The sequence below is a fragment of the Pieris rapae genome, chromosome 4, assembly GCF_905147795.1.
Source record: "Pieris rapae chromosome 4, ilPieRapa1.1, whole genome shotgun sequence".
Classification (NCBI taxonomy): Eukaryota; Metazoa; Arthropoda; class Insecta; order Lepidoptera; family Pieridae; genus Pieris; species Pieris rapae.
The window spans coordinates 3,453,168-3,480,107 of NC_059512.1; the positions used below are offsets into that span (position 1 = coordinate 3,453,168).

The 26,940-nt window shown below is 32.4% G+C and overlaps 5 protein-coding genes across 8 annotated transcripts; 3 read left to right on the top strand and 2 right to left on the bottom strand.

Moving 5' to 3' along the window:
- The first annotated feature begins 123 nt into the window (after positions 1-123).
- Positions 124-851, top strand: LOC110995121 (BET1 homolog). Its single transcript, XM_022262127.2, has one exon. The coding sequence runs from the start codon at positions 405-407 to the stop codon at positions 741-743; it is 339 nt and encodes a 112-aa protein (XP_022117819.1). The 5' UTR covers positions 124-404; the 3' UTR covers positions 744-851.
- An 828-nt stretch (positions 852-1,679) lies between these two features.
- LOC110995120 (general transcription factor IIH subunit 2) lies at positions 1,680-5,065 on the bottom strand. The gene is made up of 10 exons (XM_022262126.2): positions 4,876-5,065; positions 4,607-4,808; positions 4,384-4,523; positions 3,726-3,888; positions 3,463-3,561; positions 3,131-3,294; positions 2,834-2,965; positions 2,555-2,663; positions 2,285-2,451; positions 1,680-1,805 (listed from the first exon to the last, which is right to left on the bottom strand). The coding sequence occupies exons 1-9, from the start codon at positions 4,935-4,937 to the stop codon at positions 2,320-2,322; spliced, it is 1,203 nt and encodes a 400-aa protein (XP_022117818.1). The 5' UTR covers positions 4,938-5,065; the 3' UTR covers positions 1,680-1,805; positions 2,285-2,319.
- A 2,231-nt stretch (positions 5,066-7,296) lies between these two features.
- Positions 7,297-9,000, top strand: LOC110995136 (SUMO-conjugating enzyme UBC9-A). The gene is made up of 4 exons (XM_022262149.2): positions 7,297-7,526; positions 7,617-7,700; positions 7,787-8,049; positions 8,331-9,000. The coding sequence occupies exons 1-4, from the start codon at positions 7,461-7,463 to the stop codon at positions 8,395-8,397; spliced, it is 480 nt and encodes a 159-aa protein (XP_022117841.1). The 5' UTR covers positions 7,297-7,460; the 3' UTR covers positions 8,398-9,000.
- Positions 9,001-9,885: 885 nt separating this feature from the next.
- Positions 9,886-23,710, bottom strand: LOC110995116 (replication initiator 1). Of its 3 annotated transcripts, none has more exons than XM_045627919.1 (17): positions 23,470-23,710; positions 22,775-22,981; positions 22,512-22,583; positions 22,258-22,433; positions 21,557-21,644; positions 21,251-21,476; positions 20,722-20,795; positions 19,961-20,197; positions 19,667-19,817; positions 18,979-19,150; positions 18,442-18,582; positions 17,941-18,011; positions 17,620-17,757; positions 16,685-16,792; positions 13,969-14,084; positions 12,866-13,084; positions 9,886-12,397 (listed from the first exon to the last, which is right to left on the bottom strand). In XM_045627919.1, exons 2-17 carry the CDS (start codon positions 22,817-22,819, stop codon positions 12,173-12,175), a joined length of 2,259 nt encoding a protein of 752 aa, XP_045483875.1. In that variant the 5' UTR covers positions 22,820-22,981; positions 23,470-23,710; the 3' UTR covers positions 9,886-12,172. The 3 variants fall into 3 exon arrangements, with proteins under 3 accessions (XP_045483875.1, XP_022117814.2, XP_045483876.1); XM_022262122.2 differs by having other exon boundaries at positions 22,775-22,988; XM_045627920.1 differs by lacking the exon at positions 22,512-22,583 and having other exon boundaries at positions 22,775-22,988.
- A 508-nt stretch (positions 23,711-24,218) lies between these two features.
- On the top strand, positions 24,219-26,901 carry LOC110995128 (conserved oligomeric Golgi complex subunit 8). 2 transcript variants are annotated; one of them, XM_022262140.2, is made up of 7 exons: positions 24,219-24,392; positions 24,486-24,789; positions 24,950-25,115; positions 25,314-25,409; positions 25,494-25,659; positions 25,774-25,937; positions 26,202-26,901. In XM_022262140.2, exons 1-7 carry the CDS (start codon positions 24,338-24,340, stop codon positions 26,889-26,891), a joined length of 1,641 nt encoding a protein of 546 aa, XP_022117832.2. In that variant the 5' UTR covers positions 24,219-24,337; the 3' UTR covers positions 26,892-26,901. The 2 variants fall into 2 exon arrangements, with proteins under 2 accessions (XP_022117832.2, XP_045490765.1); XM_045634809.1 differs by lacking the exon at positions 26,202-26,901 and having other exon boundaries at positions 25,494-25,709; positions 25,774-25,885.
- Positions 26,902-26,940: the final 39 nt, after the last annotated feature.

The following is a 26,940-nucleotide window of genomic DNA, read 5'->3' on the forward strand; positions in this document are numbered from 1 at the left end:
ACGTTACTCCATTACATATTTATCTATAAAGTCACAAGTGTAAACTCTGCGTTATTGTTCATTGTTGGTGGTCTACCTCAAACTTCAAATGAGGTCTTGACAATTGTCTTTTGTTATTGGTGACAGTATTTTGTGGATTTGGCAGATTAAGTAGATTAACCATAAATAATTTTTAAAACATTTAAAATTCGATGCCAATACAATTTATTAGATTATACCGTCACAATTATAATTAGTAAGAAAGTAATTTTCCACATTTAATCAGGTATAGTATACGTGACATCAAACAGCCAGTATAGCTTGTGATAACCATAAATTTTTTGTTTATTGCATCACAATCATTACGATATTTGGATAAATAAGTGAGAAAAAGATAATTGAAGACGGCGGGTCGAAGCAGCAGTATGAGGAGAGCTCGAGACGGTTATCAATATCAGCCTATTCCACGGGCCCCAACTGAGGATGTTTTGGAACATGAAAATGAACGAATGACTGAAGAGCTCAGTGGAAAAATCTCAACACTTAAACATATGTCAATAGAAATCGGAAATGAAGTTCGTTATCAGGATAAAATTTTACGTAGTCTGGATGACGACGCTGACAGAAGCTCAGGATTTCTAGGAAAAACGATGAGCAGAGTCCTTAAACTTGGCAAGGGAAATCACAACTACTACATCTTTTATTTGTTCCTATTTTCGATTTTTGTATTCTTCGTGCTGTACATTGTTTTAAAATTCAGGTGATGATTGGGTCATGGCTTAAGGTTCTCACTTACTTTCCTGTATATTATTGGTATTTATATGTAAATAATTTAAATGTACACTTATTATAAATAAATTACTTATCTTTGATTGAGTTGATTATCTTAAATAAATATCCTACAAGTCTTATCATATTCGTGGGCAATTTGGATTGCAACAGAATACAGCTTTATTAGAAGTAATATCTATGAACCATTTTAGAGTAACAACCACATATATATAGATAGTTAGGTAGTCCATTTATTAAAGATGGGTTTTGACTTTAGGCTATACACCATTGGAGCTTAATATTTACCCTGCAAGTGAAATCACAGGACAATTTTTATTTTAACTTCTTTTATTGTAATTGTTAATATTGCAAATTAAACTATTTTCAAAACTTAAAATTATATTCTATCTAATACAGTCAAAATCTCTTAAAAACAGAAAAGGGCCTACTCATATTTGGCTGTAAAATCATGAGTTGTAACAGCAGATGACATTGTTATTCTCTAATACAATAGAATTCAGCCAGAACTTTTGATTTTAGGCATAAGGTCATTTTTATTTATTACAATATATACAATTCTCTTAATAAATTGCAATTTTCTTCACCAAACATGTCTTTTGTAACTGCAACATATAAATTACAAGAGGAGTTGATACTTAAGGAGCAGCTTTTTGCGGTATCTAATAGTAATGCAACAATACCACATGCATTCTTTAAATTTGATTTATTTGCAAATTTGTCTAAACTATCTAGTATAATTGTTGTGGGTATATTTTTCCATTCTGTTAAGGAAGCAAGGCTTTCAATAAGAGGGACAGTACTTGATGTATATAAAAAACTGATCATTTTTATATAATGTCTTTCAATAGAACTTATGTCCTGCGATAATTCTGGTAACTTGTTCAATTCTTCTTGTAATATATACAATACTTTTCCATGTTTTGCATGTAATAAAGCTTTTTCAAAGAGTTTCTTTCTATTTTCATCATCATCTTCAAATAAAAACTCTGCATTCACCTTTGCCATGTGCCAAGAAATTGCCTAATGAGTTTTTGCTGTTGATAAATAAAATATATAAATTATCTTAGTTTCGATGGAAGTTTTTATATGGGTAGTATAATACATTACGTACACACAAACAAACAAAAGTTTTATAATCAAAAATAGTGAATGTTATCAACAGGCTTACTACCATACAATAACAAAAAAAATGCTTTGAAGAAATAGTGACTGTTCACTGTTGACGTATATACATCTGACCATAAAGATGTCATATGTCAACTGTCAGATGCGAAAAATTTATACAAAAATTTCAAGTGGTCCTAGACAAGAATACCTCACGACTCACGTACCTTTTATAATAAATTATAGAATTATACGGGAACGGGATCTCACGCTTGGTCACCCGATTATAGCCAAACAAGTTTGAATGGCAGTAGTTAGTGACACCTATTTATGTGATATTTATTAAGAGATGGGTTAGCTTCTAGGATGTTATATGTTCAAATGTAATGGCTATCTCAATCATATTTACCTTTTTATATATTGATTTAATAATTTAGAAAATAATTAAGCTGTATCTGGTAATCTTTGATAGAGATGAGGGCGAGAAGCACATCCCGGGCAGACGTGTAGCGTTGTAGATATCATGCTCTCGCATTCCCAGCAATAATGCTCTGAACAACGGTTACACCGATATATCTACAATAAATATTATAGCTGTATATCTAATAATATATTGTTCTAGGCACTTAGTGTGCCAGGTGCAGCAAATGTTGAATAATAATTAAATTTAAAATCTTACCTGCTTATCAGTATCTGTGAAAGATCTTACACATGCAAAACAGAATTGACTTTGTCCTTCATTTTTTAATTCTTCAAATGGGTCAACAGGAAACAGATGATGGTAGGATCTGAAAAGGTTATGTTCAGCATTACATCAATAATTGCTCTTACTAACAAAAATTTTTTTTTAGCTAAGAATAAGAAGCTACATTCATAAGCCATTGTTCTATTTACTGTGTCATGGTATTTATTATGGTAAACTGTAATAGATATTATATTTTGTTGAAATAAGATATACCTAGCAAGATGTGGTGCTGAGGCTAGTGTCAATCCACAGGTCCGACACTGTGCAGGTAGTGAACAGTATTTGCTACGACACTGTGGACATAAATGCCCTTCACCTCCTACACCTTCACCTTCTTCAATGTGGCTAAAAATAAATCATATCTTAGTAATTATTCATCAACAGAAATCACAATACTAGTTTTAATAGAACTGGTCTTTAATTTGAAACTTTTTGAAATTAACCTAGACTAAGAGGTACTAATTTTAAATAGTAACCACAGTGATAAAGATAAAATCATGATGTTCATACCACATGCAGACAGTGATTGGTGGCTCTGTATCAGACTGAGTGGAGGGTGGTGCAGAGTGTGGGAAGCCCATTTTGACCAAACCAGCGTCCAGCGCCCGGGCGCGCGGTGGCGGTGATGTTTGTTCTAGTAGAAGAGAACGGTAATGGACGTCATCTAATACCACCTGGGATAAAGAATATACAGCATGAGAAGGTAATGTGTTATAAATAATATTTGTGAAAAGTCACATACAGAAGTTTTAATGGAGACCATGCAGCTTTTCTACAGCTACCACAATATTTTATGCTGTAATAGAAAGCTGTTAATCTATAACTCTCAATTAATAACTCACACCGTATTCTCCACCAGTATCCTGGCACAATTTCTTGCATATTCTAACTTCAGCAGCTAATCCAATTACAGAGCATCTTATTCCTTCATTTTTCAGGTTCTAAAAACATATGGAATTATTTATAGAGTTCTATATTTAATCAAATGGTTTTCTCTTATATTTCTCCTAACTTTGTTGTTTCATTTAAGCTTAAAGTACTATGATCATCAACCAGTAAATCAAGAAATAACTCAAATATTGGGTATTTTTTAGTATATTCTAACCTGTACAGTAACACTTATATCACCAGGATCACATGTTGTGAGTGATGCAAATAAAACTAATAACTCCCGTGAAGCATGCGCAGGTAGTGGTTTAAGGACTCGGCCAGCAAGTTCCAAAGTATTCTGTAGTGATGGCTCTCCAGTTAATGCCATGTTGGACAGTCTGTGAAAGTATTATGTCAACGTGTAAAAAACAATTAAATTAATCTGATATACTTAATAGTAACAATTATTATTCAATTATAATAATATTTATTTATTTTATTTATTTATTTATTTAACACTTAATAGCATTACATTAAAGGAAAATATTAAACATAATTTAATGAAAAGCAACTGGCAGCCTTATCGCTTTAGAGCGATTACTTCCAGACAACCACTGACTAATATTTATTTATTAAAATTCACACATTTTACAATACAAATTAAGTGTGAACAAAAAATTTATAAATATGCAATTATCATAACAAAAATTATAATTATTAAAAAATAGCTTTACCAAGCCTCATTACAACACTGAATACTAAACAGTTAAAAAGTTAATTATAAATATTAATGATAAAAACAATAATAATACATAATGAAGACGATTATTAAAAGGTATATATTCTATCTTTGCTCATCAGAGGCTAAATATGTTCAATAAGAAATTGCTCACCCTTGTACCACCTTAATATGTTTCCTAACATTTCCTGATAGCTCACTGATTTTTTCTGCTCTTTTATTTTTCATACCAACCAAGCCTAGTTGACTCAAAGGATTCTGGTCAAAAAATTCTTCTATGAATTTTTCCAACAACTAAAAAATATTAAATTGAAATTAAAAGATTTATCTGTATAATACAAACACTTATATTCACAAAAAGCTTTTTTTAAGCATACCTTTAACGTGCATAAAAATCTAGTCGGTTTCAAGTCCTGTGAGCTCATAGCCTCAGAACAGTCAATGGCGACCAGTAAATGTCTCATCATGCCCAGCCGAACTGGTCCTCGGCGTTGAGTAACGGCTTTTCTCGCTGCTTTCTGAGCAAATTCAGCCACCAGCCCCTCCACCAATCCATCTTCATCTTCTTTTATTGCTTCCCTAAAAAAGATATATGTAGTTATGAAATCCTACAGGTATGAAATATAATAAACAAAATATTACTTACCAAGTTTTTTCATAACCTGTTTCCCATCTATATTCTTTGGGATCTTGTTCATCATCAGCCATTGTTTTAGGGTTGTTTAAATTCTGTTAATCTGTAAATCTAATGTTCTAATTTCAGTATCAAGTATAAAATTTAAATTTATATATACAAATCCAGCTAGCAAGCACAACCCGCACAACAACAAACACAAACTAGGGAAAATTTATGACTTTCAAGCAGTGTTGCCAGATGGTTTTGGCGTCATACCCCTAGACTAATTTGATTTCCCCCTAGAAATCCCTTAGAATGCCCTCACCAGTTGAGAAAGATGCTCCTCGGTCCATCATCGGGTCATCATGAGAACAACCTAAAAGCCAATGTGACACTTGGTAAAGAATATTTTCAGCAAAAAAGAATGACCAAAAACCTTCAAATACAAAAAAAATATTCCAAATCAGCAACGTAATATACAATATCAAAAAAAAACTGTCCTTGGTTTGACTGAAATTTCCCCAAAAAAACCCTGAAATATTCTTTCCCCCTATTCAGATCCTAATTTGGCTGAAAAATCCCTAAATCTACGGGGAAATTCCCTGATCTGGCAACACTGTTTTCAAGGTTGACTTTTCGACTGACGGACTCTGTATCCCCGGTTTTGAAATAAATTAAAAAAAAAGGTTGACTTATTTTGACTATTAACTTATTTCAAGGCTGGCATGGAGGGGCTTGCTACAAGGGTCTGTGCTGAGTCCTTTATTGTACAATATTTATACACATGACCTTAAGATTCAATCGGAGAATCAGTTAGTTTAATACAATATGCCGATGACTTAGTTATTTATGCCTCTGATATGTCTGTAAGTAATGCTGAACAACATGTATCGTCTTCTTTATCTTTACTAATCCAAATCTAAATCTCTAAATAATCTAAATCCTGGATGGATGCAAATGGCCTAGATCTGTCTCCCTCAAAAAGTACCGTTGTACTTTTCACTAAATCCCGAACTCCTCCCTCACCTACTATAACATATGATCGCGATATATTACCCGTTAATAAGCAAGTAAAGTTCTTAAGAGCTATACTTGATTCTAAACTAACAGGTCAATCACACTGCAATTTGTTGTTGGTAAATGTGAGCGACACTTGAATATGCTGAGATGTCTCAGTGGAGTTTGGTGGGGTGCTCACCCGGCCACATTGTGATTTTGGGACCTTTTTCTTAGATCCAGGTAATGTAGAAGGCTTTAGATAACTAGATCTCATACAGTCTAGGGCTTTGAGCATTGTTTCTGGTGCAATTAAAATTGAGCCCGGTTAATGCTCTGCAAATAGAATGTTGTGACCCTCCATTAAACTTAAGGCGTCAGGCTGTCAGGTAGATTTTATGAACTACCCGGTTCCATAAACATCCCCTCATTTTCAAACTGGAATCTCTTTCTCAAAAATTACCCTCTTTCAAAAACCGTTATCTTCTTCATTAAAAGCTTTCTGAAATTCAAACAATTACAAGCCCCAACCCATTCTTTTTATATACTTCCTCTATTTAGCTATTCTCATGATTCTCTACTACTTTCTCCAGAGATTTGCTTTTCTCTTGGCACAGGAAAATTTCTGATTTACATGACGAGTTCTTCCAGTCGTAACCAAGACTCGTGACTAGCGAGATGCCATGCATTTGAGTCTGTCAAAAGCCTTTTAAAAGTCAACTAATGCAGGGTACTTTCCTTCTTCAAGAATTATTCGAAATGTGTTAATCTGAACCACAGAGGAGTGGTTTCAAAGATTGCGGCATCGCATTCTCCCAACTCGTATGAAGAGATTGAAGTGTTTATGTCCATAAGATATAATGTGGGGGAAGTTTGAAAAAGTTCAGTAGTCTCCGTAACCTTAAAATATTTTGAATGTTTTTTCTCCATCGCTTTAGCGGCGGCACTGATCTCAGCACCTCGAATATATCTTCTAACGTCTTTGTCTACCAGCCAAAGTACTCTTCGGGTCTCAACAAGGTCCTAGGTCTCTATATCCACTCGTCACGATTTATATGTTTATGTTCAAACACTTTAGAGCTGGTTCCTTGATAGACCACTTTACTAAGATTCCTATTTTAGTAGTTAAATTAACTGGATCTAACTCCGAGAAACGGTTTTGCAGTTGAAGTGCAAATTCACTTCATCACGTCGTAGTTTCATCCCATATTGCTAATCTTGATCTCGGTTAACCGCCACAAGTTTTACGTAATTCGGTAACCATTCAGGGATAACCGCTAATATAGAATATACGTATACGTCTCAATGTTTGTTGCAGAACTGGTAGAATTAATTTATTATACCTTTAAGTAAAAATTAATGGACTCAAAAACATTAATCTTTTAATTTTGATGTTTTTATAACCTGTATATTTCTGATGCTTTTATTCCATTGCATCTGTGGCTATATTTTACCTGTATCTATGGTACATTTGACGCATCGTGGGACGCTTTTCGCGCTGTGAAATTTATTTTCTTCAATTCTTTGTTTAACATTTTGTAAGGCTGAAGTCACCGGATAAGGATTTCCAATAGTATAATCTAGTATTATATTCATTTTTTAAAGTGTAATTTCAGACAATGTCGGGTATTGCAAGTGCTCGTCTAGCTGAGGAAAGAAAAGCTTGGCGCAAGGATCATCCCTTTGTAAGTCATGTTTCTGGTATATACTTCTAGGAAAACATAATTGCTTTGCTGCAAACTTATATCATATGTTGCATTATGTTTATTTTTCAGGGATTTGTTGCTAGACCCATGAAAAATCCTGATGGTTCACTAAATTTAATGACATGGGAATGCGCGATTCCCGGAAAGAAAGGGGTTAGTATGGCTTTTTAAATGAGTGATTCCTAAAAGTTGTGGCGGTTAATAAAATGTGTTTCTAATATTGAACAATATATTTTTAGACACCATGGGAAGGAGGGCTATACAAGTTGCGTATGATTTTTAAGGATGATTATCCTTCGAGTCCACCCAAATGTAAATTTGAACCTCCTCTATTTCACCCTAATGTGTACCCTTCGGGAACTGTTTGCTTATCTTTACTTGATGAAGAAAAAGACTGGCGTCCAGCAATCACAATTAAACAGATCTTATTAGGTATACAAGATCTTCTCAATGAACCCAATGTTAAGGATCCAGCGCAAGCTGAAGCATACACAATTTACTGGTAAGTATATATTATCGTAATAAAAGTTGCCATAAATTTGCTACTTCATCAATTTAAATAAGTGGAAACTTATTTCCACTTATTTAAATTGATGAAGAAGTATTCTATATTTTTTCAATGCCTGATGAAAGGATAATCCTATCATAGAACAGAGAACTAGGTACTTAAAAATTAAAAAAAAAAAATTAAACATCAAAACTTAAATAAACAGTTTACTCTTTTAAACACAGGCTGTTCTAAACTACATAATTATATAACTTTAATTATGATTTAATTTTCAGTCAAAATCGGCTAGAGTATGATAAGCGAGTTCGAGCTCAAGCAAGGGCCATGGCTGCTACAGAGTAAACTATAAAAACCTTATTGTATAGTAATTTTAATTTGTAGTAGAAACTTCTATAGACCTAAAGGGCATGCTAACTCAATATTAATAATAGGATGTTTGCCCTACTTCAACTTTTTTGACTTTCTATATTTAAGTCAGGAAATTATTAAATGTATCTCAACAAATGTGCTACAAATTAAAGCTATTATTTGGATGATGAGTGTTAAAGAATTCATTTCCTAACAAAGTAAAGTTAGGCACTGAATATATAAACAATTTGTGTATTATTGAGATCCTGAATTTTACATTATCAAAATCAATTTCTGAGTAATCAGATTTTTAATTCATCTTTAGCCGTCTTGAAATAGGTTTACTAAGAAGGCAAGCATAAAATAATACAATAATGTTACTGTCACTGTTTTTCACATTCAATATAAATGTTTAAGGCTTTCTTTTATGTATTCATTTTAAACTTACCAAAACTTAACATATTAACTTTGTTTAATTAGCAAAAATTCTTTAAATAACAAAAATTATTTAAAAATTGTCTAGCCTCTGATTTTCTATTCTTATATGTATAGTAAATCCACTGAAGATCAATAGCGATAAAATAATAAGTTTACATTAAGAATCGTAACTATAATTTAAACTATTTTTGTATCTTTATGTTAGTATTGTATGATTAAAGTAAAAATAAAAATACTTTAAAATAGCTTGTTTTTATTTCCTGCTGTAATAAAAGATCCAACATACAACATTAAAATACATTAAATTATATTTGTACTCACATGTATTATTAAAGTTTTATTATGTGGAAAACTCGTTAAATAATAAAATTATGTGGTTCCAAATACTAGTTACAAATTTGTTTGATTAGAATTCTAAAAGTTGCATATGATTTTTAAGGATGATTATCCTTGAAGTCCACATACATAAATGTAAATTTGAACCCCTCTATTTCACTAATCCTGTTAAGATTAATAGTGATCAAATAATAAGATAAGTATATTAAGAATCGTGTATTTAATAAGTAAGTATATGAGTGCGCTGCATAAACAGTTATATAAAAATGTATGAGAATTGTTCCCTTTTTGAATGTTGGAAAAAAAAGTCTGCGTCTGGTGGATGACGGAGAACTTCTAGTGATGACTCTTGTAGTTCTGCCATGCTCTGCCAAGTGTGAGCTCGTGCGTTGTTGTCGAGTTGTCGTCGTCAATGGGGAATATCGATTGACCACTCACCTTGCACACCATAAATCCGCGGATGATATTACTTTTTTTAGAAAAATATTACTGGCTTGTCTCAAATTAGGCCAGAATGTTATGATAATTCAATCAAATCAAAATCTTGCAAATGTTCGGGGCGACATCTATTTGCCACATGTGCTTGTGTGCTTCAGCATGTCCCCATTGCTGCAAGTTGCAACGGCAACATGCCATATACAAATTTGCAGTGTTTCTGTCAAGGGTTCAATTACAATGAAAAAGTTATTATATAATAAAACAACAAAGTGCAATATCAAATACTCATTATTATTGACACCAGTTAAAGGTAGGATTACAATATTACTGATTAAATTAATCAGGTGTTGTTTATAATGAACCTGAATAGGTTTCATTTAGTTGTCTTTTTCTTTCCAATTCAGTAACAATTAAGGAGTAATATTTTTTCACGATTATTAATCAAATTAAACCTAGGAGTTTATAAACCATAATTTTGATTTAAAAAATAACAAAATCCATTAACATGATTTGGGAAATGCACACATCAACTGCAAACTATATTAACTGCAACAACAACTGCAAACTGTATTACAGAAGGAAATTTGAGTTGAAAAAAGACACAAGAGCAATGAGATATCCCTCTAAATTCGTAAAATCAACAAAAGGCATTCTTTTAAATCTTATTGCAGCTTTATTTGACGTATTAAAATAAATTTATACATATATATAAAACATTAATGTTAATAGAACTGACTCTAAACAAATGATTAACTATTAATATCTCGACATAGTTATCAAATAAGTCAGCAGATTTGCTTGATCTTGCAGACTTAGGTCTGTAAATATTAACAAAATAATATACAAAATTACTTAACTATATACAAAACACATGAGATGATAACTAATCGAATAATCAGTCAATCAGTTAAATACTAAAACAGACAAACTAAAAACGAACGCTATCATCAAATTTAAGGACCCATGTCAAGAATAAATTTTTCTCATTTAATTTAAAATAATGTTGCTATATCACAGCAATCATAATGTTTCCTCCATTCTAAGTCTTAAGTCCAATTTATTTTCGATTTCTTATTTACACATTTATTTACTTTATAATTAATAATATGGGTGATGCCAAGTCAGTAACAAGTATATGAACAGTTGTATTTTTATAGTCATGATAATATTAAAAAGAAATAAGATAATACATTTTTTGTTCTGAAAAGACTGATTTGGAACTTTTATGAATCATTCAGTGATTGAGGCCGGCTCTTAAATACCACTTAAACTGAATTCAAAATATATTATGCAATATAAAATAAAGCTTTGGTTCTTTAACAGTGAAAATATAAGTTATCTTCCTAACATCAAATAAGATCTCCCAGATACAATTCAATTAGGTGTAAGTTCGTTCTTCCGTAAATATTTCATGGAATATTTACAATTTCTATCAAACAAGTTTATAGCTAATTATTATTTACACAAAAACAAATATATCAATATTCAGATTAATTATTTTTAACATAAAACGCTCGACGGGATAATAAATAAGATGTCCCACTTCATTTGCTTCTTTAAGATATGTAATTTTTATTCAAATAATTAACGTAATAAATAATGTTTTGCAAGTCGTTTCGTTTATTTTGGTTATAGTATAATAAATTTTTTGCTGCTATTGTGCGGCGAGTTAACTATAGTGTCCTGTCTAAGCGATGCCAACTCCTACAGACTGGTCCCCTTAAGACCAACATCAAATCAGTTTGTCGGCTTAAAGTAAATTGTATATAATCTTTTGTTTATAAAAAAAATCTAGGATAAAGTAAAAAGCCTTTAAAAAGAAGTTCCCCTAAATTTGGGTGAAATATTCAAGTTGGCATCACTGATTTGATTTAGCAGTTTTAACTTGTCAAAGTCAATGTCAAAATTTACATTTATTTAATTTTCACCGTTATTGTAAAACAGCTAGACTATAACAGTTATAATGTAACAATAAGTTTATATAATGATCAAGCTACCAGCAATAAAATATTGTTGTATAGAGAAAATCATGTTTCAGTTTATATCATGTAAAATTATTATACTCAATATTATCTAAGTATGTATATAATCGAATATACATATATATATGTAGATAATCGAATGACATGTTAAAATATAAATTTGTTTCATTGAATGAGGTTGTAAATTTACATTTTGCCGCTTACATAATGGGTTTACGTATACTAGCATTAGTATTACGCAATACAGCGGGGTATTGTTATTGTTGAAGATGCGATATAAGAAACTTACCCATATTTGTGATTTAATCCATGTTTACCAATACTATGTACTGTGTAGTCGACGGATTTTGTTGCGCATGCAATGCAACCCCCGTTATTGATACTTAGCTACCTTTATGATTGGTCGTTAAGAGTAGTTGAAGGGGTGTGGTTTTTTCTATAAATATAAGATTTACAGTTAAAGGTATTTATTTCTTACACCGGATCTCACGCAATAGCGTGTGAGAACATCTACACGTCTTAAATTACTTTTTCCCGGAGCGTTTACCGCGCGTTCCCCGGGCGGTTTTTCTTCGTCATATATGTATAGGGACATGAAGTAAGAGGGCGTCGCGTCGGGGGAATTCTAACGAACACATTTCGCACTTGTATGGTCCATCTCCATCTGCGTCTTCGGGTGAACCGGGCGAAGGGGGAACAGAAGAAGGGGGAGAAGGGGAATTTTTAGGTTGCGGCGAAGGGGAACAGGCGATAGCCCGTAGGTCGTCGGCTGGGTGACGAGGCGGTCGGCGAGTTCGAACCTGTATATAAGCAATTTACTTAGTGTAACTCCTGAAGTAAAAATCCGATCAATAGATTCTACTTTAACTCTTCAATTTAAAGTCGGTATACTGTTAAGCGGGCAGATATAATTGAAATTTTATACTAAACAGAGATATTAGATTATAGTAGTTAGCTTTTATAGACTACTTTTTGACTAAGCTCCGGCTGTTTATTAAGCCTGTACCTTTTCACTTCCATTTTAAAAGTTTTGGGGACTGAATCTTTTTGAATGGTTATAAATGTTATAATATGTCAATTTATTAGATTCAATATACAACTAGTTAAATTCTGGTGCCTTGTGCCGTACTACTAAAAGTCTCGCCAACTTGGCCTAGGCTTTTCCTTGGAACAATATTTAAATTTGATATTCTGTTTTAAGTCACTACACAATCTCATGGACTTTATTAATTCATATATGAAACAGACTTAGGTAATTAAAACCATACCTGTTTGGTCCTAACCCTGGTCTCCTCGGAGGTGTGTATCATGCGTGGGCGTGGTGCGGGTGCCGCGGCTGCCCGTCGCCTTCTGCGTGGCACGGGTGGGGGAGTGGGGGGCGTCGGAGAGGGGGATTGGGGTACGGGGGACGCGGGGGGCGACCCATCCCACTCGGCAGGTGTCTCCGTCTTCACTTTACGACGCCGCTTGTATTTGCGCGGACCAGACTGGAACCAATTTAATTTTATGAAACAATGTTGTCTACCAGCATTCACTTACGCCTATAAATAATTGTGTAACACATTTTAATGCGGTTTTTATCTAATAAATGATTCAACAATTTATTGAATATCTGTTAATATTATTTGTCTTAACTAGTACTTGTGAATGTGACTCTTCGTGCTTCATTTTTATATTTCTTGCCCGTTCTTCTCAGAACAAGGCCTCCTGGTAGTTCTGCTCTTGCGTGAATTTTGTAAACGTTTTTGATATTCATAAGCATGCCCTAAGACGCATCTAAATTGAGTAAACGAATATTGATTCGATTTGATATATGATGATATAAAATATAGTCTGGCCATAACGACTTTTAAAAAACGTTTTTTTTCAACTTTTTCATTTTTTTAAATTTGAAACACGTTAACTTACAAAAACATTTATTTAAAAACCTTTTTCGATTTTGCGCCATTTCACATATCTTTTCATGTTCATTATCACATTACAATTATTTAGAATGGGATATCAAAGAAAATAGGATGTCAGTGATCGTTTTGGACTAAGTGGGTATGGAGTCTGTCATATTTCAGACACTTCAAAAGCGTGGTATCAGCGGTGTGTTTGTTTATTGTACCTACTCTTAAAAGATACAAAAACACTTCGCCTCAAACAATGATCGGGAAGGCCACATGCTGTTGGAACTACAAAGGCTGTTAATAAAAGCCAGAATTCGTCGAAACCCCATAAAAAGCAAAAAATCTTATCGCGAGAAAAATATTACGAAAAGAACTGTTCGTGCCAGTTCTTTTTCAATTTATTACTATAGTGACCACTATGAATAAATAAAATGGACTGTTTAAATAAATTAAAAAACAGCTGCTACATTTGACTATACCTGCGGTTGCCTCTTCATAGCGGTGTTTTCATCACAGTGCTGTATTAGATGTTGGACCAGTTCCGCACTCGTTAACATCGGTCGACCACAAACTGCGCATGAGTACTGGTATCCACCTATTAATAAAACAATTATACAGGGTGTCCCACGGCGATGCCACACGGAGGGAAAGTACCTTAAATATTAATGATAGGATATTTTACTGAAAGAAGACATCGTTTAATTTTTAATAATAAGTAGAACTGCATTCACGGATTTTTTTAAAAATCGCCTACCTCAACCGGGAATCGAACCCGCCAAATGTGACAGTAAATTTACATGTATTTTATAATAGCGTTTGAAAGGGCTACTAATAAGCATTATTTTTTCCTTAATAACCTAGCATATTAAATGAAACTAAAAACATAAAATTTTACATTTTATTAAAAAACAATAATTTACCAAATGCTCAAAATGTGATCCGTTGTTGTTGTCTGTTGTATACAAATTCTCACTCTTTTAATAATTTCTCTCCCTGTCGATTTACTTATTTTTGCATGGTGGATGTTTAAAATAATACATCTAAGTTCATTTTGTAACTCCTGCACACTGTTGTACCGGTAAACTAAATCTTTTACATAACCCCATAAAAAAAATCAAGTGGTGTTAGATCTGGGGATCTCGATGGCCATCTAATGTGTCCAAAAGTGCCGATCCAGGAAGGAAAATGTTCATTAAGAAACTCGGGTGTTCTCCTGCTGTTATGAGCCGGAGCCCCATCTTGCTGGAATATGAGATTTCGTCGATCTGCATCAGGAAGATTATTAATCTCATTTCTTAAAATCTCAAGAGAAATTATTAAAAGAGTGAGACAACAACAACGGATCACATTTTGAGCATTTGGTAAATTATTGTTTTTTAATAAAATGTAAAATTTTATGTTTTTAGTTTCATTTAATATGCTAGGTTATTAAGGAAAAAATAATGCTTATTAGTAGCCCTTTCAAACGCTATTATAAAATACATGTAAATTTACTGTCACATTTGGCGGGTTCGATTCCCGGTTGAGGTAGGCGATTTTTAAAAAAATCCGTGAATGCAGTTCTACTTATTATTAAAAATTAAACGATGTCTTCTTTCAGTAAAATATCCTATCATTAATATTTAAGGTACTTTCCCTCCGTGTGGCATCGCCGTGGGACACCCTGTATATAGTTTTTCAGACTTACTTGCCTGAAAAATCAATAACGGAGCGATAATGATTCACCGTGGACGCACTCTGCCTTATTATTTTATGACGTACGGGTTCTAGTTAAATCACGTACGATTACGTTTCTTTAGAATAAAATGCATTTTTGGAACAATATTAAGGTAAGAAACTTACTGCTATTTCCGAGAAGACGGTTAAGGGTTAATCTCTGCCTTTTAATAAATTTAACAAATGTATTAAAGAAAAGCTGTGTAATATATTTTTTTTATTTTTTTGCTATATTTACTACAAATATAGCAAAAAATTAAAAAAAAAATTATTTGATGATTTGCTTTTTAAAAGAGTACCGACAGTTTTTTACGCCGGGTTTTTCTGTGTGTGGGTGTAGACCCACTGTCTTTGCCGATTCTATTCGATGCCTACAGGTTCGAATCTAATGACGTGGAATAAGTAGTAGTAGTAGATACCTTGATGATCTTATGTTCTAAAATAAACGTATTTTATTTTATTAATTTTTAACATTTAGTGATGTCTAAGAAAATTATATTTGTTGCAAATATTAATTCACATTTATATATAGTATATTGGTGATTCTAACCCTATATTTTTAAGCTACTACCACCATTATCACATCGCATATCGCAACTGTAAGACGATACGCACGCATAAGGGAATATCGGACAGAGCGAGAATGTTTGATGATGACGAAATTTGCATTACAGATTTGATTCATATTTTGCAAATTTTTTAATATAGATAAGCCCTAAAAATATAATCATGTTTTTTATGTTTCAGGAGGCCGTGTGATACCGCCGCCCATGGACAGTCGCACTGCCAGAAGGCTCGCAAGCCCGTTGCCGGCCTTTTAAATAGTCACGGCATTATCTACGCTGTAGCGTGACTATTTAAAAGGTAGTAAATAAAAATATTAAGATACTTTGGTATCTACTGTAGTAGCTAGCAAAGTATCTTAATATTTTAAGTACTATCGAAAAAATGTAAATAGACTGAAAGGCATATTTTTTATTTAAGCTACTTATTGGGGTACATAACAAACTACGTACGAATTAATTTTAATTTTGTAGATTTTTTTTTATTTTCAGTATTTATTTATAAGAATGTGAATGATTTTTTTACCGTGGACCCTGGATACTCAATGCTAGAGGGCTCGAGAAAACGTTGCATAACAATTACGAAATTAAGCAACATCATTAGAAATACTAGAATAAAATAATTTTTATGCTTATATACTATTATTAAAATTCCTTATAGTCCATTATCTATATATATATAATGAAAATGGTCTTCGTTTGAGGCTCAATCACGCTTAAACCACTGATCGTATCGACATGAAACTACCACCATTCGATGCGAAATTTTTCCTAGATGGTTTGTGGCTTTTTTTATTGTTTTTTATTGTTTCTTACAAATAATATACATGGCAAAACAACGTTTGCCGGGTCAGCTAGTTTAAGAATATTTATATTTTTTCTTAGGAAAAATAAATGTAAATAATATTAAAAATACCATTCGCCCGTCGATCAGGCGCAGAGTGATGCGATCTCACGTGTTCCCTTAACACCACTCGCTGGTTGAAAGCTCGTGGACATACTGCGCACGCGTACGGTTTTTCACCTTTAAAAAACACACACACACACAAAAAATTAAAGAAACTTCTTTAACGCATCAGCGTTGAACTAGTGGTTATTTTTTTTTTTTTTTTAATGAGGTGGAAATGCACTAATCGAGGCCCGCATCAAGAATATCGAACTTGACGCGGGGACTGTGGGGCTGGATCTACACTCAAAACCCTCTGCTATTCAGAGGGGTAGCGAGACCCTACCCACTAAAAACACGTCAGCCCATCACACGCCCTTAAGATGGGCCCTCGGGTTCGCTAGGCATTCTACCCAAGGTGAACTAGTGGTTATAGCTGGCACCTTCTAAGTCGACACAACCCTAGGGTCGTGAAGAAATACAATGGCGTATGTTAGGTAAAGAGAGCCGCCTTACTTGCTTATTAAGAAGAAATAAATGAACACAGACAGACAGACAGACAGAAAAAGCAACAAACTTTTTTATGTAACCGTTATAGACGCAATATATTATACATACTAGCGTCCAGACGCTGTCCTGTACACACATCTTAAATAAATACATCATAAGCTATTGAACTTTCAAGAAATTTATCAAAATCGGTCCAGCCGTTTAGGAGTTAGAACAAATTATAGATATATAGATTTACATTATCCAGATGACGTTTCGAGTGTTTTACAGCAGTTGTTGTTGGTTACTCAGATAACTATTTAATATTACAATTATATTTAGAAGTATATTGAAATGTATCAACGCCATAAACTGGAATGCAAATAGTATGGCTACCCTTAAATATAAAAAAATGACAAAATATATCCCCTTGTTTTTCAATGTCTTTGGATTGGACTTTAAAATGCAATACTCACCCGTGTGTATACGTTCATGTTTTCTTAATGTACCGCCATCAGCGAAGGCCTTCCAACAGAAACGGCACGCGTACGGCCGTTCGCCCGTATGAATACGCACGTGGATCTGCTGAGAACTTCGCGAACCGAACACTTTGCCTAAAAATAGCTTACTTTTAGTATGCAAAAATCTGATATTTTAAAACAATCTATTTATAGCAATTTTAGTATACCACAATATGATATTTTAAAGCTAATTATTTATACAGCTTAGATCACTGACGTTTCATGATAATATTATTTGCATGCATTCATGGTTTTATAAGCAAAACAAAGTCTTACCACATTCTCTACATGGAAACTGCCTCGTATTACTGCCTGACGCATTCTGACCTTTTGACATTTTCTTAAACCTGTCACATTTATTTAAATTTTAATAAGTTTCATTATTTATTATTATTTAATATTCTTAGGCTCCCGATACTATCAGGTAATAAAACAAATTTACATATGGTGAATAGTTACCCATAATGATATTGCACAGAGTTTTGACATTTTTCATGGTTCGCTGGCCTCAGCAAAGAGTAGAATTAGGACTTAGTACCAATAATTTCTTTTCTTGTTTATAGTGTTTTCATTCTTTATAGCTATTATTTTTAGATTTTTGTTTGTTCTTTTGTTTTGACACTTTATTGTATTCACTTAATTTCGCTGGTCGTGTCCACATGTCCTAGGGACGGCACCGCATTTTTTATATTTTCGAATGTAAGTTGATGTTGACATGCGTTTGTCCTAATTTTGTGGTCCAATAAAAAAAAAAAAAAAAAATTAGTTTTCCTTTACCTGGATGAATTAGGCCTGGGCCGTTCTGTATGTCTTTCAGCGTGGGCCAATAGCGTAAGAGCGTCGGGGCAACTCTCGCCGCACACGTCACATGTGTGTTCTTGCTCCCACGTACTGCTTGTGCTGTCGTGTCGCTTGTAGCTGTCAAACATATGTTTATTTATCTCTATGGTGGAGTATATAGATCATTACGCCCTTGATTTGAGAACTGGCAGTAAATGTAAAATTAAATTCATTTAATATTTCTTTTTTTTGACGTTCATAAGTGTACATTGTTACCTACATGAATAAATAAATTTTGAATTTTTTGAATTAGCCGACCTGAAGATTCTTAAAAAAAAATGGCGTTCAAACGCGTGTTTAACCTCGTAAGCGTATGTTAAATATACAATTAATAATTCCAACTTAGGAAACTCTTTTCCAAGGTACATCAAAATCAGTTAAGTAGTTTTTGAGATATAAAAATATTTCTAACTATGTAGGTACATGTTGTACAATATATTAAACATTGTTAAATTGATTTATTTCCAGTTATACCTATGGGCGGCAGTGACGTGTCTCCTCAGCAAATCAGCGCGTTGGAAGGCCACTCCACAATCCTGACAGAAGAGTTCCGGCCCACGGACCGTATCGTATACCATGCCATGGCGTATACTATGGTCACTGCCGCTGTGGGCTAGTGGTGATAACCGGAAGTCCATATCGTCTCCTGGAAAAACAAACTCTTGATATTAATGTAAAATTTGTTAGTTTTTGGTCAAAAACATATTGTATAACAATCAAATACTTTTGTTTAAGAAATCCTAGACCTATGTAAAACGATTTTAAAATTTCAAATCTTTTCATAAAATTTATCTAGAAAAATATATTTCCTATAATACGACGCATATCATATCAAATGAAATCAAAATATCTTTATTCATATAGGTAAACATATACTGGGTTCTGTCAACAATGTCCACCGATGCGTTGACATTTATTTTATAATAGACTAGAAATTCAAATAAGGCATGATAATTCTTTAAATTTACAATTATATAGAATAATGTCTTAACGACTCTTAATTGATAGAAGACAAGACTTTTCTGAGGGAACTTAGATAATTCTGTAATTACTAAAAAAATGTGTTTTGTTTAAAGTATATTTTTATTATAATAAAGTGATACGGTGGATAGACATTTTTTTTTGTATAACTCTGTAATAAGTAGTAAAAATCTGAGTTTACCCGAATTATCATCATACGGTTCTTGCTTCATGGAACGGGGTAAATGCGAGAGATGCGGATGTTTCTGTGCGGCGTGCGACGCCAAACTATCTCGCGACCAACAAAGCTCCCCACACTCGCTACATTCCATAGGAGAATCGCCGCCGTGTATCTGTTAATTAATTGCTATTGATAATATATAAAAAAATGTAAAATTTCCTTAAAAAAATATCTCAAACAAAAACCCGTGAAAAAATTTTATTGACACAAAATCAGGCATAAAATAGCAATTGATAAAAATATAAAAGAACCAACCCTAGAATGCGACTGCAAAGCTTTCTCTCTTGCGAAACCGACTCCACACGTTCGACACACAAAGGGCCTTGCAGGGTCAGCGGGGGGCGGTAGAGGAGAGGGAGGAGATGGGGGCGGTGAGGGAGAAGGTGGAGGTGACGGAGAAGGGGCCGGCGAGGGGGCTCTGGGGGGCGTACGCCCGCGACGAGACCACTGTTGCGTACGCGCTGACGTCATATTCACATCCGGGATGCCGTTCTGAAATTATGAGTCCTATCATGTAGTAGTTGAAGAAACTATATAATTTAACAGTTATTTTTTATTTTTATTTATTCACACTTCGTTGCTAGAAAGAAACACAAATAACACAATATATATCAATTACAAGGGATGCAACGGGCGGCCTTATCGCTAACAAGCGATCTCTTCCAGGCAACCCTAGAAAGAAAAGAAAACAATAAATAAAAAAATGATGAGTGCAAAAAGTGCATAACCAGAAGTTATATAAAAAACAAAATATATTTATTTTAATCTATAGAACCTTAATCTAGAGAAAATAAAAAAAAACAATAGTTATGTAGTTTCATACGCATAAAATACAATTAAAAAAATAATAAGAATATTTAATTATGGCATACATACACTTCTGAATCATTGCAAAAATCAATTAAAACTTTTATTTTGTTTCTATTTGTGACAGCTTTCTAGTCGTAAAAATGATGTTTTTTAAGAAAATAACATGAAAACCATCCTCTTATATTTTGATTGGCGTGTTTACTTACAGCTTCAGGTTTCTTTTTCCGTCTGCCTCTTTTCTTTTTTTGCTTGAGAATTGGACTCTCTGGCAATTCCTCATCTGAAACAAAGAAAAGCCAACAAGTCATAAATTAATATTGTCATTTCAAGTCATAATTCTGTTGAAATGTAAGCTCAAAGAATACTTTCAATTTATTATAAAATAAGGTGATGTGTAAATTACCAATTACTCTTTTTTTATGATACTTGATAATTTTACTTAACTTTTATAAAAACGGAATAATATAGTATGGACAACGCATTTTTTTAACAACAAATCAGTCATATTTGCACAATTTAAGAAGTAATTATTATCACTACTATGCTTGTTGATCAGTTACCTGCATTTTCTCACATAGACAATATAACAATACTGGTTTGTTGGATCTCTATGAAAATATATTTAATGACTGCAAAGCACAAGTATACAAAGCATGAACAATGAAATATGTTATAATAATTATGTTTTAATATGATTAATTTTAATATTTATCAAGTTTAATTAATTAAACTTACCACTGGGATACTCCTGAACAATATGCTCCGTTGATTCTGGTATAAAAGCATGGACCTTGAAGTGATTCATAAGATCACACTTGCGTACATATCGAACACCACAAAGGTTGCATGCATGTGGTCTATCATTCTGATGGGCTACCATGTGGTTCATAAGAGCTGCTTTCTTTCTAAATCTCCGGGAACAAAAATCACATGGAAACGGCCGCATTGCTGTGTATTCATCCTGAAATTAAATAAACTTTGCACATCAGTGTTTTAATTAAATAATAAGACTTTTTAATTAAAAATCTTGTAAATCTGTACCTGGTCTGTTGGTAAAGGCACATCAATATCATTTTCTATTTTTATATCTTGAGCAGGATTCATTAACTGTTCAAAAGGCACCTCCACTCTGTAAAATAAGTTTTGTATTTATTATTATTAGTTAGAGAAAGACTGATATCAAAGATAATTCTCAGTACTATGTTGAACATGTTCATTTGATGTTAGTGACTAAAAGGAAAACATGACTGTTGTGACTGTAACACCCTCTTTCACCAAATACACACTGGTCCATATTCTAAAAGATGAAATGTAATTTCAAGAGCGGTCAAACCATTTCTTCTGAAAGGAGTTTGACATATTAGCGTTCAAGATGAGATTATAACTTGAGAAATGGAACTTATTTAGAAAATACTAATTGTTTAAGCAGTTTTTTAGGGTATTCAGTGAATACACACTCACAGTATTTATATATTTATGATGACCTTATGGAATGGTAAAATACACAAATACTGGCAACTCTTATTGCCATGGCTAAAGCACTACTATATCATTTTAATATAATTATTACAAGGTACTATGTAAACATATATGTTATTCTTTGCCAAATTTCACTGTATCTAATATCAGAAAATATTAATTACAATAGCTAATTAATGTATTAAAAAATAAGATTTTAACTCAGTATTGCCCCGTTAAGTATTACCTTCAATATGTATAACATGAAATGCATATTTTATTACCTTTCCTGTCCACCAGTAATAACCCAGTCATCAGTAATGACTTCTTCAGTGACACACTCTACACTAGGGTCGGCTACAATATCAGTGGAGTCAGTGTAACTTACAACATCTTGAGATAAATACATTAAATTCTCTGCAGCTATATTATCAGCATTATTCATAAGTTCTTCTGCTGTCTGTTGGCAAAATTTTAATGTAAGTATGTTTTAATACACAAGCAATAGCTATTATAACTAATTTTCTTTAAAAATTACCATGTTGGAATATGGTACTGTCTGTACATTATCCAACCCACATGTTACTTCTTCACAAACTTCAGTGTTGGGCTAAAACATATCTTGAAATTAATACAACAATTTACAATGAACTTTGATACCAAAGTACTAACTTTACTTAATAATGAAGTACATAGGAACTTAGTTAATATATTATTCATTTAATGTTTATAAAACTAAAACATACTAATTAATTTAAATAATAAAATAACATTTTTACAACAATAGTATTATATACATACTTTAACCTCTGACTCCCAATGGAGCTGAAACTCTTCCCCTTCCATGATTTGGTAATAACCTTATTTATTTTTAATCATTTCTATTATCCATACTTTGTAGGATATGTAAAAAGTTTGCATTTGATTCAGATTGTGTTTGTTTTTTAATGAGGGGTCAAGTCAAATTTGCGTGTTTTGTCATCATTATTTGTTTTCTATCATTCAATCCTATAGGCTGAAAATGTTAAATTTAGAGGTTATTAATTTGTTTACATACACATAACCCCCTATTACACAAAACATTATTTTAAATTAACTTCATGAACAAAAATCTTAAAATATCTTCAAATCTATGTCGTGATAAGATAACACGAAATATCATTGTACTAAAACTACCTGGCAGTTCAGCTTCAGAATTAAATTGAGGATTATGATCATTCTTCAAAACATCAACATAACCTAATTAAATTATATTATTACAATGAATTTCACTCAAAAACTCGTCAGGTAATTAAAAGAAAACTCTAGTCTTAAATTGTGTCCAGATGATGAGATATGATTAATGGCGTAACAAAAATGGTGTCGAGAATTGAAAGTGAATAGGTTATTAGTTATTGTCAAAATAAAGGTTAACTCATCCATACACAGTCTATATTATTAAAGTTTTACACTAAATTTAATAAATTGCTGATATTTAAGGATATTAGAAAACGTACCTGATATAATATAATACGATCTAGATACAAGTACGGTCTTACATGACGCAATCACATTACTTGATAACTCTTTTACAGAAAGAAAACAAAAAGATAACCAAATTTTTTCGGAGTTGGAACTGTTAATGTTATTTAGGAAATGTATTTTAAAGATTTTTTTATGTATGTGTTACTAAGGAAATGCGTTTAATTTTATCCAAATTATTTAATTTAGCAAATGGCTATCTTAAAATTTACCAGCCATTAGCACAGATATAAAATTAAGTTTATTTACTTATAATCTGTAGTTACTAGAGTGTAGTCTACATTAGTATTATGGACCAAATCACCTGAGGAAACCTTCAGTTTTTTTCTATTAATTAGCATAGGGTTTGATTAGCGCATAATTCCATTTATATGGAAGAGATCACGCGTGGGCTGTTGTCACTTCTATAAAAATTCGTTTAGCGATCGTGAGTTTTCTGTCGTAGAGTGGCTTAAATCCCTGAACTATCAACACTACTTTAAATAGTGAAAGCGCACAAAGCAATACTTCATTATTATTATTATACAGCACAAAATACTTCAAAAGAGTTTATTTCCTACTTCTTACAACCGCTCAATAAGAATTTCTTTTGAGATCTCTTTTTTGCTCATGCCGTCAAAACTCATCACAGAGCAGGTATAGTGTCGAGAAGAACATCACATACTCTTCGGCTGAAATTAAATTTTTACTCTGATTTACTATTTAGTAGTTTTTTTCATGTCAATAACACAACATATTTTCTTAATTCAGAACTTCAGAAATTACAAATTATACTTTGTAAATATATCTCTTTTGCGTCAACCCTAAAGCATATATAAATAATAGTAGAATTCAAATTTAGCAATGAATCAAGAGTTAAATGAATTGTGCCACTTATTATTCCCCAATTCCACGTTAGGTATGAAAACTTAAAGTTTCAACCCTTAAAGATTCAAAGAAAATTTCTGTGTGTAATTATTGACTTCTAATATAAAGTAACATTTTATTTTAGAAAATGCAGACTACTTTTCCGATATATCCGAGTATATTAGGAAAATGGGTTCTCAGAATTGGGAACAAATATTAAAAGAGCCGGAACGCTTGAGTGATGAAATGCGACATTTGACTGAGCAGACTCAAGAGTTGGCTTTTACGAACTATAAAACTTTTGTCGAGACGGCTGAGATATCTAGAACTATAAGAAAAGACCTGGACAAGTCAAAAGACTCTCTTGATACTTTTTTAGAAACATCTCAATTTGTTGAAGAATGTGAAAATTTCTCACGGATAGCAAATGATATTGTTCAAGATAAAAAGTAAGCATATTGTTTTTATGAACAAGTTAAGTAATGTTAAACTGAGTATTTACTTTATAACTCATAATAATATATTCCTATGGCTCTTTTGGTTATGTGCTTAAGTATTTCTTAATTTATGGACTAATATACCAAATAAATTCTTTTTTTTGGATTCTAGGCAATACAGTAATGTTAGAAACCAGAGTGATAAACTACTGGAACTGCTGGAGTTACCTGCTCTTATGAGGGAAGCATTAAACTCTGAAGACTATGAAAGTGCACTAGATATTTTCACTTTTGTACGCAATTTATCTAAAAGATATTCTAAAATACCTATAGTACAGGTGAGATAATTTTTACATTTATCATGTGTATTTTTAATTAAATATGTAATTACGTTTGCCCAGACGAAATCGCCTGAAAGAAATCGCTGGAAAGAGATAAGGCCAGTTGCCCTTCTTTTCATTTAATTATGTAATTTTTTTATATTGTAATGCAACGAAGTGTTAATAAATAAATAAAGTAGTTTATATGTTTTACAGAACACAACATCTGAAATTATGACCTTATGGTATGAAACATTGTATCATTTATTTAATCAACTCCATTATGACCTACCACTGCCACAATGTTTACAAGTAAGTAATATTATTAAACAATCTGGGTAATATTTCCACCTGCAAGCCTACATTAATTTAAAATCTTTTTTTAATTTGTTTTAGATACTTGGATATTTACGTAGAGCATACATAGTGTTTAAATCAACTGAAGAAGATAATTATTCAGCTGTAAGCAAAAATGCAGCATCAGATGGTTTACACCTACATTTTCTTAAAGCCAGAAATGCATGGTTTGAAAAAGCTCTTGAAGATGCTAAAACAACTGAAAGTATGTAAGATTGTCATTAGTAACATAATTTTCCTAGATATAGAATCGAGGTAAAAATTAGTTACTGATCAAACATTAAATTCGATAATTTTTTTATTTATGATATTTTTTCAGCACCTGAGAGATATCTGAGGAGGATTGTGGAGTTACACAGGATACATCTTTTTAATGTATTAACACAACATAAGTCAATTTTTTTGTCAGATTCTCAAGAGTCTAAAGTAAGGGATGATGAGCTAAGTGGCACTAGTGCATTGTCTTGTTGGTTAAAGCAAAAGGTAATGGTTTTAGTAATACCTCTTTACAATTTATGTATTAAGTAAAACTAGTGACAAATATTTTGGTCTTGGTATTTTACCCAAGTACTAACCACACTCAAATCACAAAAATTTAATATATGTTTGGCTACCAAAATCCTTCTATGTGTACACTATACAGCATTCTAAAAATGAATGGTGAATACATAACATATGCAATCAGGTTTGAAGGTATATATTTTCAATTTCAAACATTGTTTTCTAATTTTATTATATTTCTTACAGGTCGAACAATTAGCAAAAACATCGAACCAAAATATTTATAAAGAAGATGAGTCAAGTTTTGAATCCCTTTTGAATCAGTGCATGTATTTATGTTTATCATTTGGTAGAGTTGGAGCTGATTTAAGATGTGTATTAACGCCACTATTCAGGAAGAGTGTTGTTTCACAATTCACATGTGGCTTGGAAAAAGTTGATTTCAATTTTGAACTGCAGATGAAGTCATACAAAGTGGCAAGTATTAAAAATATTGCAAGACCAATAAATGAAAACATGCAGTCTGGCCCCCCTGAAATTTTGCTAGATTACTATCCATTAGCTGAATACTGTAACGGATTGTTGAATATTCTCAATTCAATCAGAGTAACAGCTCCCTTAAATATAGTCAAGGATGTGTATAATGCATTTAAAAAATCACTTGAAAAAGCTGTTCAAATTCTTATTGAATTTTACCATAGAGAACAGCAGACATTCACTGACATTGAAAGACAGAATTATATGTCATTTTGTGCCTGCTTTACTGAAGATTTAGTTCCCTATATTTCAAAATGTTTGTCAACTTCATTTCCACCATCTGCAATAGCTGAATTGCTTGGTGTTACACTTACTGTTCTTCAGGAAAGTAAAATATTGCATTTAGATCAAGATAAACTATCTCAACCTTTAAGTGGGATTACAATCACTGCAATGTAATAAATATATTTTATTTATATAAAATTTATAATGGGAGAAATTAAAAAAC